Source organism: Myotis lucifugus, unplaced genomic scaffold (assembly GCF_000147115.1).
Source record: "Myotis lucifugus unplaced genomic scaffold, Myoluc2.0 scaffold_672, whole genome shotgun sequence".
NCBI classification, from domain to species: domain Eukaryota; kingdom Metazoa; phylum Chordata; class Mammalia; order Chiroptera; family Vespertilionidae; genus Myotis; species Myotis lucifugus.
In genome coordinates, this window is record NW_005871720.1 from 67875 (window position 1) to 82053 (window position 14179).

General features: G+C 40.9%; 1 protein-coding gene across 1 annotated transcript in view; it reads left to right on the forward strand.

Annotated features, from left to right (window-relative positions):
- The first annotated feature begins 254 nt into the window (after positions 1 to 254).
- Positions 255 to 14179, forward strand: part of STXBP6 (syntaxin binding protein 6) — a 175081-nt gene continuing 161156 nt past the window's right edge. Inside the window, exon 1 of the mRNA XM_006105335.3 lies at positions 255 to 439. Coding sequence (XP_006105397.1) covers positions 286 to 439 — 154 coding nt within the window. The 5' untranslated portion in view covers positions 255 to 285. The remainder of the gene's footprint in view (positions 440 to 14179) is intronic.

A 14179-nucleotide genomic window follows, 5' to 3' on the forward strand; every position in this document is an offset into this window, starting at 1 on the left:
TGCTGCTCATCTCACATTGTGTTTGACATGTTCAGCGAGTAAGTCAGTATTCTCTTTTCATTTGTATTTGTTCATAGTTATTACAAATGCCAAACCTTGCTTTTAATGATTCTCTAATGCACCTCAAGCAAAAGAGAGGTTAAACCACAAATGGAAAATTACTTCACCTGCAAGTCAACTTGCTGCTCATTTTTATACGGGCCCTTAGAATGTTCTCAGTTCCAACTTGCCTTTTCTTTTTCTTCCTTAGGAAACTGATTGTGCACCCTCCTCGCTTGTTCTACAATGAGTGCCAAGTCGACCATCAGCAAGGAGATTTTCGCACCTCTTGACGAAAGGATGCTGGGAGCTGTCCAAGTCAAGAGGAGGACAAAGAAAAAGATTCCTTTCTTGGCAACTGGAGGTCAAGGCGAATACTTAACTTACATCTGCCTGTCAGGTAATGAAAGCCAGATACTAATATTATTAAAACAACCTCTCTTTTAAAACGGTTCCTTCTGAGGAACCCAGGAGGGTTATACACAAGTTCTGTACATGTCTGCTGGTGCGCTCTGCTTTTCTGTTGTCTGCTCTGACCCTTACATACTCATGGCACTTCTACTTCTGAGGTTGCCTTATATGGGAAAGGTAAGGAAGCTGAATGTTCATGTATTTTCTGATTCATTCAGAGCTTCTGTAAAGGATTTGGCAGACACAGTTGCTTGTCCATACTTCCTTCACTAGGACATTGGCAGAATGTGTGCTAGCCTTTGGGATTTTTGTTTTAGAACAATTCCTGATATTTGGATAATTGTCCTTACCAGCAGCCTGAGTTTCATTGAATTTCTTTTTCTTAACAGTTGCCAATAACCAGTAATAGTTTCTCTTAAGATAACTATTGACACATTATGGAATGTGAGAAAGTAGTCTGAGCTCATAAATCACTTCTTTGCCTGACAGCTGTTCCTTGTCAGAAAGACATCTGTGTCTATTAAGCCTAGTATTGTGTTAGATTATAATTTTTCCCTCTCTTTTTGTGATTGTAGGAGATCTGTGGGATTTACTGTGGACTTACACCAAGTTTTTTTGAGATAAAATTTGGATACATTTTCCATGGAGTTATGGGACATTTGTAATATTTCTGATATTTCTTATAACTGGGCAATGGAAGAATTAAGCTTGCCTTAATTAATTTATTTTTAAAACATTTCCTTTAATTGTGGCTTGGGAATAAAACTTTTTTGGACTCATTTTTAGCTTAAAAAATTAAGCCTGTGATTATTTAAGTTTATCACAATTTATTTCAGGGTAGAGAGAGCTTTTTTTTGAGAAAGAACATGTAAAGATAATAATAAGACTGTATCTTAGTAAAAATTGAAATGAGAACAACCCTGGCCAATGTGACTCAGTTGATGGAGTGTCATCTCAAGCACCAAAGAGTCGAGGGTTCTATTCCTGGTCAGGGCATAGACCATCCATCTTTTCTTTGACTATTGCCTTTAAAAAAATCTCAAGTTGAGGGTTTGGGGAATGTATGGGAGGCAATCAATTGGTCTTTCTCTTTCTCTCTCTCTCTCCCTCCCTCCCTCCCTTCCTCTCTCTCTAAAAACAATATCCTTGGATGAGGATTAAAATAAATAACTAAAAATAAATAAAATAAAATGAAATGAGAACATAGCCCTTTTGGTAAGAATGCCATCTCAATGGTTAAAAGAAAGCTTTTATTTAAATGAGTGTGAGAGAATTGACCCCACACTCATTTAAATATTGGTCTCTCTTTTTAATCCCAAATAAAGATTAGGTTAATAAAATCTGGTTATTGTTGGAGGACATTTGCATGCCTTTAGTGTGCTGGACAGTGCCTGGCATATAATAGGGGCTCTAGTCATATCTAATGACTAAATGAAAGAAAGATGTAGTCATTCCTAATACATTCTTAGTATTTTGTTACTGAGACTTAGGTCTTAAAATTTTTTTCATATTCTTAAATTTAGGTTCTAGAGCAGTGGTTCTCAACCTTCTGGCCCTTTAAATACAGTTCCTCATGTTGTGACCAACCATAAAATTATTTTCGTTGCTACTTCATAACTGTAATGTTGCTACTGTTATGAATTGTAATGTAAATATCTGATATGCAGGATGGTCTTAGGCGACCCCTGTGAAAGGGTCGTTCGACCGCCAAAGGGGTCGTGACCCACAGGTTGAGAACCGCTGCTCTAGAGCTTTTGCTTGCACCAATTAAAAGAGAAATGTGTTATAATAAATTTTTTGTGTTGGCCGAGCTGAACATGGACACATAGTGATTCTAATTTTATTTAGCAGTTTTGCTTGCATTTGAGGCACATGCTATTATTGTTGGCATATTTCAGATCATATAGTCTGCAAGAGTGATATGGGGATCTTAACGGCCTCATCTCATGGAGCAGCATAACCATTTCCCCTGCTGTAGGAGATGGTGACTGGATAACTGCATTTCCTTTACAAATGGTTTAAAGTCTGAAACTCTGAGAATTGCTCATTCATTGTAATGGAGGAAAATCTTTTGTTCTGAAAGTCTTCATCCTTTTAATGTACTTGGATTTTGAGAGGACAGGTTGATAAAATAGATCTGACATTTAAGCAGATGCGTTCATGGAAACGGGCAGGAGAAGGCCAGGCAACTTTGACACCCAAACATTTTTTGCAGTTTGATTTTTCTTAGAATCGAGACAGAAGCAGCTACCTTTATTTTCTTATGTGAAACGTAGAGGAATATCATTCACATCTCTGATAAGGTAATGTTTTTATTAAGAAGTAATTCATTAGTTACTCAAATATTTATTAAGTACTTTTTATGTGCTGACCACTCTAAGCGCTTAGGGGTTCAGATATGAGAAAAACTCATGAAGCTTACCTTGTTTCATGGGGAAGGAGCAATAAACATTAATAAGTTACTCATTAAAAATGTAATCATTAACCAAAAAAAGGTTAACAAAGAAAAATATAATGAGATGAAGGCATGTGTAAGGAAATTTGGTCTGGTTGGGAGAACCCAGAGCTGCTTCACGGATTCTGAAAAGATAATGGTGTTGGTTCAGAGAGCATTCCAGGGAATGGCAGGGAGCCTCATTAAAAGGCTCAGCTGGATTTTGAGTTTTTCCTTTTCTCTCACTCATTTGAAGGATGACCTCTTTGTAGCTGAACTCACCTAGGAGGCTGTGAAGTGAGAGCAGAGTCCTTGAAGGATAGCTTCCTTCCTGCTATGAGTGTGAGCCACCTCCTGCTTTCTAGGGAAGCCAAGCCTTTCAACTCTTATGGTTTGGTTGATGAAAACCAGCTACCCACTTTGAACAGGCAAAATCTGTATAAATTAGGGCAATATCTGCAAATAATATTTCACCACTTTTAAAATAGTATAAATAGTTGTGTTTTTTTTAAAAGGGGAAGAATATCATAGTTTTAAATGCTTGCCAACATATGCATGTAAGACATTGATATCCAATGTCTTTTCCTAATGTTTCTTTGTGTGAATCCCTGCCCCCTCCCAGTGTCTGGCAGAATTTATAATCTGAGAGGAAGACATTATATAATCTGTGAACATGAGACATTATTTTCAGAGTGGGTTGTATATCTTCTGTAGGAATATAAAAAGGTTCTGGAGTGCAGGAAATAAGATTATCTTTCTTGAGTTATTTAGTTGTAATTGGGTAAGCAGAGAAAAAGAACCTCCAGTTCATTCATAGAATTTGAGTTTTTCTCATTGGACTTCCTGAATGGCTTCTTGAATGGTGTGAAAAGCTTATGTACTGACATGATTCTGTTAATTAGCATTCTTAAAGCACTGATTTCTAATTTTTCTTCTTGGCAATGGCTAAAGTTTAAAAGATCAACAACACCAAGTATTGACAAGCATGTGGGGCAATTTAAGTTCTCATACTTTCTTGGGCAGAGGGGATGTAAAAATGTTATAAGCACTTTGCTAAACAATCTGGCATTTTAAAATAAAGTCAAACATCTACTTATGTGACTCAGCAATTGTGTTCCTAGGCATTACCCATCTATACTAATAAAAGGGTAATATGCTAATTAGACTGGGAGACCTTCCGGACAAAGCCATGGTGGCAGGGCCAAGCCAGAGGCAGGTTAGGGGCGATCAGGCCGGCAGGGGTTGGGGGCAGTTGGGGCGAGCAGGTTGGCAGGGGGCATTTGGGGGTGAGCAGGCTGGTGGGGGGGGGGATTGGGGGCAATCAGACCAGAATGCAGAGTGGTTAGGGGCGATCAGGCAGGCAGGCAAGCAGTTAGGAGCCAGCGATCCCGGATTGTGAGAGGGATGTCCGACTGCCCCGGTTTAGGCCCGATCCCATGTGTCCTAAACCGGCAGTCGGACATTCCCTGAGGGGTCCCAGATTGGAGAGGGTGCAGGCTAGGCTGAAGGACACCCCCCACCTCATGCACGAATTTTGTGCACCGGGCCACTAGTAAGAAATAAAAGCATATATCCATATAAAGACATGTATATAGAAGTTTATAACAGTCATATATATAGCATAACATGCAAATTGACCCGATGGCAGAATGACCGGTCACTATGACGCGCACTGACCACCAGTGGACAGACGCTCAATGCAGGAGCTGCCCACAGCCCATAGGCCCTGATCTCCTGACAACCTCTCAGTCCCTACCCCCAGCCGGCAGGCTCCGATCACCCAATGGGGAATGGGGAATGGGGGGTGGGTGGCGACAGATGCGGGCGGTGCCAAGCCAAGGCAGGTGTGAGTGACCGAGGCCCCTATCGCCTTGCTGGTGGCCCCACACACAGAGCGTGACTGGCATTGGCAGCAGGGGCGGGGCCGGCTGCCAGCAGCTGGGGAAGATCAGCCCTGATCACAGGCCAGGGACCCTACTCATGCACGAATTTCATGCACCAGGCCTCTAGTTTATAATAATGAAAAATAAGAACTCAAATGTGAATGAATAAGTAAATTATATCTGTGTAGTGCAAAACTACCCTAAGAAATGATATACCAGTATATGCAGCAACATGGATGAATCTGAAAAGCCTTATGTTGGTGAAAAGAAAAAAACAAACAAACAGAAAAGACTACATGCTCTGTAATTCTATTTATGTGAAATTCTAGAATGGACTTAAGCTATAGTGACAGAAAGCTCATTGGTGTTTGCCAGGGATTAGGTTGGAGATTGACTGCAAAGGGACATGAAGGAATTTTTGCAGTAATGTAAGTGTTCTATATGTTGATTATGGTGATGGTTACTTAGGTATAGCATGCATTTTTCCCAACTCATCAAACTGCATACTTAAAATTGGTGCATTTTATTATATGTAAATATATCTCAGTAAATTGACTTTTTAAAAATATCTCACAGAGTCACTAGTGAGTTAATCCTTTATAGGTATGAGAAGTTATCCTAGAAGGCCTTTTTGGACCTTCAGATAGAAGCAGTGTGCATCATATAAACCTGTGCATGCATCCATATGATTTGTGTGCTAATGTGTTCTAAGTGCCTTGTAGCAGTTGGCACATTGCCGACCATAGACACAATAGCTGCTTGTATGGAAGATGCTGTTTAATTTAGGGCTTACCACATATCTGATTATGGCATAGACGTTATTTGTAACAGAACTATTAATTAATTCAAAGTGTAAAGTAAGCCCTGCTCACAACAATTTCTATAGTTAGTTGTCCCCTCCATGATATTTAGGTCTATAAAACTAAACTAGAAACATACTAAGAGGTTAAAATCAGTTTATTATTAGAGGCTAGTTACCTACTGAACATTTCTTACATTCATGTTTAAAATATATTCCCCCATCCAGTTTTAATTCAGTATGTGTAATGCTAGTCTTCATGTCTATAAATGGTCCATAAATGCTTGTCTTCATGTCTATAAATGATTTCAAAAAGTCCTTGGCTGCTACTTACTGTTCCTATAGAGCAGTGGTTCTCAACCTTCCTAATGCCGTGACCCTTTAATACAGTTCCTCATGTTGTGGTGACCCCCAACCATAAAATTATTTTCGTTGCTACTTCATAACTGTAATTTTGCTACTGTTATGAATTGTAACGTAAATATCTGATATGCAGGATGTATTTTTCTTGTTACAAATTGAACATAATTAAAGCATAGTGATTAATCACAAAAACAATATGTAATTATATATGTGTTTTCCGATGGTCTTAGGCGACCCCTGTGAAAGGGTCGTTCGACCCCCAAAGGGGTCACGACCCACAGGTTGAGAACCGCTGCTATAGAGGGACCATGAAGAAACTTTATATTTGGGATTAATACATTCTTTCACATATTTTGTTGAAACAGAAAATCTTGATCTTTTCAAAACGATTTTGGAATTGTGGAGAACAAAGTTGTTTTTTTAATTTAAAATAAAGTTGTGAATGTTCTTTGATGAAATAATTTATGCAAATTGACCCCCCCTGGAAAATAATGATGTAGATTAGGAGCTTAGAACCTGTCTCAGTGGTTGCCAATCCTGGGTGTTCCTTAGAATAACTTCTAGAACTTTTCAAAAGGCTGATGGACTTGATTCCAGCAATTGGGTAATGGGGAAAATTATCTCTATTTTGAAAGTGTTATGCTGAAGCTAAGGTTGAGAAGTTTCATTATCTTTGGAGTTGTACTCTGGGTTGTCTTATTGGTACAGTTGACATAACATATCTTTGGCACTCAGTTCTATCAAAAGAAAATACTTCTTAGTCTCTTTCTTATTGACTGACATAGTCAAGCCTCTGAATTTTTCTGGGCTTCAATTTATTCAGTTGACAAGTTCAATGTTCCTTTCCAGGGGTCCTCAAACTACGGCCAGCGGGCCACATGCAAATACAAATATTGTATTTGTTCCCGTTTTGTTTTTTTACTTCAAAATAAGATATGTGCAGTGTGCATAGGCATTTGTTCATAGTTTTTTTTTTAAACTATAGTCCGGCCTTCCAACAGTCTGAGGGACAGTGAACTGGCCCCTGTTTAAAAAGTTTGAGGACCCCTGCTTTAGACTCTGTGTTTCTAGGATTCTCAACCCCCTTGGAAGTTTCATACCAAGGTTCATTCTTATTCCACACATGTCATATAGGGAGAAATTTGGTTATTAATAATCCAAATGGATGCTTAAAACATTTATGAGTGTTTGAGAACATTCCTTATAGGTTGTTATTGGACTTAGGGTAACAAAAGTTAATTGTCAGCTGTCTGGCATAAGGAAGAAATTCTTTTTATCCACTTTCTAATTCAGACTGGATCTCATCTCAAGGTCCATAAATATTAAAAGAGACGTGAAGAATACAAGACAAATGAAATTTGACCTTGGTAGAAATGGTTTATTCAGGATGGTGAGCTGACTTTCCAAGAGTTTTTATCTAAGAAACATGAAGAAATCCATTGAGATATATAAAAGTATTAGCAGTGATGGAAGAAATATAAAACAACTACAACAATGATACATAGTTACTATTTTTATTATAGAAGTAGGAAATATTGCTGAAAATAGGAGTCTTTTGGAAAATTATGTAGAAGAAAATAAAAACCATTCATGTTATGGGCATTATATTATTTGTTTTAGTTCCAGTCAGCCTCACAAGGTCAGGTGGCATGTTCTTCCTTTCACTGGTGAAGGGGCCCTTGTTCACCAGAGAGGTCTTGACATCCCAGAGTCACCACTTTGGAAGTGACAGACTGGGAAATCCACCCAGTCCTCGGGACCACAGTGGCCACACTCGTGCTGCCCCAGTTCCTCATCCCATCTGACGTAGGTCAGGAAGGTGGTATGCTGTAGAGAATGCCTTGTTTTAAGGAGCCTATTTTTTCCTAACTTTTAAAAATTGATAAAGACATTGAACAGTTTTGACCTATGCTGTGTCTTTGGATCTCATTCATGAAGTTATTGATTGATAGACTGTCTTTGGAATACAGTGTAAGTCAGGATAAGCCTTTTGTCTCTTAATATGGAGATTGGATATATAAATCCAGCCATAAAACTTAAAGTAGCACTAGAAGACAATGCAATAAAAAGCATATTGTCAGTGCCTTGATGATATGATCCTTTCTACATTCTTTATTATTTTATAAAAATGCAATATTCTCTATTATACTCTATTTTGAGAATTTGGCTCTTTCGTGATATGTGTATAGACACATTTGATTAAAACATTTGTAACAACAGTTATCTTTGGTTATGGGAAGGTAAAGTAGAGAGAGGGTTTTCTCCTGAGATATTTTTTGGCTCAGTCGATTTTGCCACCAGGTGTCGTTTATAAATGACCTGTGGAGTAGCACCGCCATGCACCCAACAGTGTTATGAAGTAGATAACAGTACTGTCCTCATTTTGTAGGTGGGGATACTGAGCATATAAAAGTAAATTAGCTGGTTTGGCTCAACTGATAGAGCATCCATGGACTGAAGGGTCCCAGATTCGATTCAGGTCAGGGGCACATATCTCAGTTGCAGGCTCCATCCATCCCCAGCCCTGTTTGGGGCACTAGCAAGAGGCAACCAATATGTGTATCTTTCTCACATCAATGTTTCTTTCTCTCTATCTCTCCCCCTTCCTTCTACTCTCTCTAAAAATCAATAGAAACATATCCTAGGAAGAGGATTAACCAAAAAAAAAAAGGAAGAAGAAGTAAATTAGCTTGCCCAAGATCATCAACTAGTCTGTTACCAAACAGCGATTTGAACCCAGATAGTTTGATTCTAGGCCTGTTCCCTAGCCTTGTGCCTCTCTCTCTCTCTCTCTTTCTCTCTCTCTCTCTCTCTCTCTCTCTCTCCTCCCCTCACAACTTTAATGATACTTGTCTCAGTATTAATCTGTTTTCCAACCTCTGTAGGCCTTGTTTGATTTTGGCTGGGTGGTGACAGTCTTCTACACCAGTAACTGGCTGTTAAGAAAGCCACATATTAGAATGATGGCGTCAGCGATGTACTTGAGTCTTAGAGAAAATTCATTCCTCAGGGCAATTCTGAGAGGCTCCTGACAGGGACACTGCCATGTGTGAACTTGTTTTGTTCAGGTGTGTAACAGAAAAAAAGTAGATGCCTTACATTTTTTAAAAATTTCCTTGGTGGTTCTAGATCTCTTCCTGTTAAAATTGGTAGTAATATTTGTCCATTCTAAAGCCGTGTGAATAGGAGAGGCCAAAAATGGATAACTAAGTACTAACAGGGATGATCTCATTTCATCCTCACAGCAGCCTTGTGATGTGGCTGTGTTGTTATTTCTATTATACAAGTGAAATTGCCAAGGTTTAACGTGGGTAAGTACACTGCCCAGGGTCAGGTGACTGGATGGAGACAGAGCTATGTCTCCCATCTGGGTTCATCTCACACCCAAGTCTGCACACTTCTTAAATTATTTCCAGGACAGGGCGAGGTCCCAGAAACCGAACTCTCCCTTCCTTAACAACAACAACAACAACATTCCTTGGGCAAAGCATTTTAATCTCTGAGGATTTAGAAGATGTGCTATCGACCGCTTCAGCTCTTCTAGTGGTTTAGCACGCCAACAGAGTTTTCTTTTTCCATTCTTTCATGTATGCGTTCCAGTACTAAAGCCAGATGGAAGCCCTGGAAAACTCTTAACAGAGGCTGCTGCCAAACATTTCATTTAAAAAGGAAACTCCATCTGTGTGCTCTCCCACCACACAGCCCACTGTGAAGAACAGGAATTTCACAGCTGACTCACTTATGTTCGTTTTGATTAGTTTTGACTGATTGCAAAGGTAGAGCAAGTGGTGGTTAGGGAGATTGCAAACGAAGGCAGCTCTCCTTCTGGACGCGGCTGGCGAGGCACTGTGGACCTGGCAGACATCCTTCATAGCAGCCAACCAAGAAGCCAAGGGTTTTTGTTTTCCCTTTTTTTCCCCTCCTCACCCAAGGATATGCTTTTATTCATTTTAGAGAGAGAGGAAGGGAAAAAGAGAGAAAAAACATCAATGTAAGAAACATCAATTGGCTGCCCTCCTATAAGCGTCCCGACTGAGGATCGAACCCGCAACCTTTTGGCTCCAACCAACTGAGTCACCCAGCCATGGCAGGAACGCAGGGTTTTAATCCATGCAGATGCATTCTTTGTTGGTGGCGATTTTCTGAGTTTCCACTTGTAGAAGTTAGTGCTCTTTGCTGTTGTATTGTGAGTTGGAACATCATCAGTGTTTCATCTGTCAGTGTGTTGTAGTCAGAGGCACTGAGGACAACCATGAATCCGTGTGTGTGTGTGTGTGTGTGTGTGTGTGTGTGTATAAGGCCTGTTACATAGAAGGTCCTCAGATTTATCATTAAATGGGACATTTACTGGTTCTTATCATACAAAGGTAATTCATTTGCAATTAAAAAAAAACATATTCATGTATGTTTCTGACGGGATTTGTCTTGGGGGTTTTCTGCTAATCCTTTCATGCTTTTGTCAATTTCCCTCTCAAGTTTGCTTTCTCTCCCCTTTAGTCCTCACCGCTGCCAGGGAACTCAAGATCATCCTGACTCCCAATTTCTAAACCAAGCTGCTCTTAATTCTCTATGTTCCAAAATTATCCCCCACTCTCCCAAACTACAATACCAGGGGACATCACACTGCTGTTCTGTTTCTGAGAGTTTGAAGACTTCCACTCCGATCTGAGTGTTTGTATATTGCTGGGGATGCTGATGCTGACATCCTTGTGTTCCGGCCTCTGTACCCAACTTTGTGGGGGTTAGAACTGGCTTAGTCCAGTTCCTGCCCCTGAAATGGGAGATGTTGTTTTCCTACACCTATCTTCACTGGATCAAAAGAAAAATTGAAACAAAATAAAACAAAACATTCTCTGGGGTCAATCAAGTGCACTGTTAAGCAAATAGCAGAAGTGGGAGAGGCTAGTCCAAACGCCCGTGGACCCAGCGTTTCAGCCCAGATCAGGTTCCTGTTTGCCCATCTCTTTCCTGTTACCCTTCATTTAGAGAGAAAGAATGATTGAGGGGGGCTATTTCCATGCCAATTACAGTCATGCTAAACCATATGCAGAATTTTCCAGAAGAAACTATAAATAGCCACAAGGTCAGCGAAGTTGCTGGGTTATCCAGTTAGTTACTGTGACCTGAACCTGATCACATTTCTCCTCTGGCCTCCCCTGTCATCTACTAGCACTTAGCACGTAGCTTTGCCCGGTTATCTTTGTTTGCTTTCTGTTTATCCCCTAAACTGCCTGTCCCCAGAGGGCAGGGACCTGTGGTAGACACTTCTCTATTCCCGTGTGGCACAGGTGAAGTGCCTGGGGGAACTCGGGCAAAGCCTACTCTTGCTCACACAAGCTTGGACTCACTTTCTGGTTGGAGCTCTGTGCTGCAAGCTTGCATATTCACTCTGGTTATACCAGCTGGAGCCTGGTTTGGCGCTTTTTTTTTTTAACTTGCTATTATTCACACTAAATTGCTACTGGATGGTCTTTCAGTTCCCTTGGAATTCATCTGGTGATGAGCAGAGTCTTTTCTTTTACCTAAGAGCCCAGTTACCAAAAAGAAAATGCAGATTTCTCTGATTTACTCATAGTTTTAGAACCATCACAAATGGGCAATTTATAAATGCTTTGATTGTAACCTACAGTAGGAAACAGTTATCTCAAATTTTTGGAGTACCCGAGTGTTTCTCCTGAAGAAAGAGTTCACACTATGGAGGAATAAATGATCATTTAAAATGTCAAAACTTCCCCTGAATGTTCTTTTCTCACAGTAATCGTTAGTCAGTTCTACATTTCCTTAAAGAAACTCTCATGGGAAACATAGAGACACCATTTTTATTAAAAATCTCTCTGAGAATATTCATAGTGTTCTCCCTTCGACACACACACATGCCCTTTTAACACAAATTATTTTTTACCCACCACACCTGGGTCTCATGTGGCTTAGGTTGTAGGCCTCATGCCCAAGTGTATTTTGATGTTTGTTATCAGTTTAACAAATTATGCTCCTCTGAGAAGCCTACAAGGACTTGGCAAGTAGAGGGGAGGTGGCAAGAATTCCTTGAGACCTGGCCTCGATTCCTTGAGATTTACATTTCCATTTTCACAAAAGGAAGCAGTAGAGTTCAGAGCTTCCCTTTGTGGTTTTCCAGCTAATATGAATAAGCAGTAGTTATATGTTTTTTTCTCTGGTGAGAATCTATTGTCTCGTAGACAGGTAAGAGTCAGCTGTGCTTTTTGGATCCACAAATTTTTAACTCTTTTTCTCCCTATTACAAATACACGTGTTCTTTATCAAAAATGTAGAAAGCACTGCAAATAAAGAAAAAAATGGGAAAATTCATGTAAAAATTGTGCCTTTAGCCTTTTTTAAGTTTTATGTGTTTTTTGTGTTGTTGTTTTTTAAATTCTCACCCGAGGATATTCTTTCCATTAATTTTTTTAGAGAGAGTGGAAGAGAAGGAGGGAGGAGAGAGAGAAAGAGAGAGGAACATTAATGCAAGAGGGACACATCAATTTGTGGCCCCCTGCACACACCCCACTAGGATCAGGGATCAAACCTGCAACCTTTGACCTAGAATTGAATCAAAGACCCTTTGGTGCATGGGCTGACACTCTAACCACTGAACAACACCAGCCAGGCTAGGTTTTATTTTTTAAACACTTTTGTTTATTGATTTTAGAGAGAGGAAGGGAGAGAGGGAGAGATATAGAAACATCAGTGATGAGAGAGAATCATAGATAAGCTACTTCCTGCACTCCCCCTATTGTGGATCAAGCCCGAAACCCCAGGCATGTGCCCTGAATGGGAAGTAAACCATGACCTCTTGGTTCATAGGTCAATGCTCAACCACTGAGCCACACCAGCCAGGCTTATATATTTTTAATACTCCTCCCTGTTTATGATACTCTATATATAGTTTTGTTCCCTTTTTTATTTTTTATGTTAACAAAATTTTATTTTTTACACTGTTTATAAAGATAATTTTAATGGCTTTTTGAGTACCATAGAGCATTTAACCATCTATTGTTGGCTATTTTTTTTTTAATTTCACATGAGACATAAGGAACTTGGTCTTATCTATACTAATAAAAGGGTAATATGCTAATTAGACCAGATAGACTGGACATCTTCTGGACGTCATTCTGGATGTCCATCGGACTAAGCAAGCCACTGCAGCTGCAAGGGCCAAGCCCTTTGCACGAATTTTGTGCATCGGGCCTCAGTTAGGGACGATCAGGTAGGCAGGCCAAGAGGTTTAGGGGCGATCAGGTAAGGCAGGCCAGCAGTTAGGGGCCGATCAGTAAGGGGCGATCAGTAGGCAGGCCAGCAGTTATGGGCAATCAGGTAGGCTGGTGAGTGGTTAGGGGTGATGAGGCAGGCAGGCAAAGCCCTGCCATTGATCGCCCCATGGAGGGAGGCCCAGGCCACTGGCCAGCAACGCTGTGGCGGGTGTGTGGGGCCTGCCAGTGATCACCCAGTAGAGGGAGGCCCAGGCCAGCGAGGAATCACACCCCATGCCTGTCGCCTGCAGAAGGAGGCGACTGGTGGCAGGGGAGGAGGGGGGGCAGCGCTGCACAGATGGCAAGCAGTGGCAGTGGCGGGGGCGGGGCCAGCTGCCAGCAGCTGGGGGAAGGAAAGCCCCGATAGGCCCTGATCTCAGGCCAGGCCTAGAGACCCTACCTGAGGGTCCCAGACTGCAAGAGGGTGCAGGCCAGGCTGAGGGACCTCCCCCGCCCCCATGAGTGCATGAATTTTTGTGCACTGGTTCTCTAGTCTATAATAATAAAAGGGTAACATGCTAATTAGACCAGACGTCCTTCTGGACATCATTCCAGACAAAGCTGGGGCCGGAGGGAAACCCGGGTCCCAGGTGCCTGCCGGTGGCCAGAGGGAAGCTGGTGCCGGCAGCCAGGGAAAGGAAGGTATACTCTTGCACGAATTTTGTGCATCGGTCCTCTAGTATATATATATGACCATCTTACATATGAGGAAATTGAAGAACATGCACAGAGCCTGTTAGTGGAGACGTCTACAATGTGCTAGTGAGCAGTCGAGTGAGACAGGCTGGCGCCTCAGTGTTCCGTATTCTTCTAAGTGCTCTCCCACGAACCAAAATGAGCTTATTTGAAAATCCACATCTACTAAAACTTCTTAAAAGTAAAATATTCTGTTGCACGCCATGTGCTTAACACCTGGTTAACCATCCCCAAGGTATTTAACATTGTTCTAGATTAAGTTCTCTTTGAGGTAAAAATGATGCCT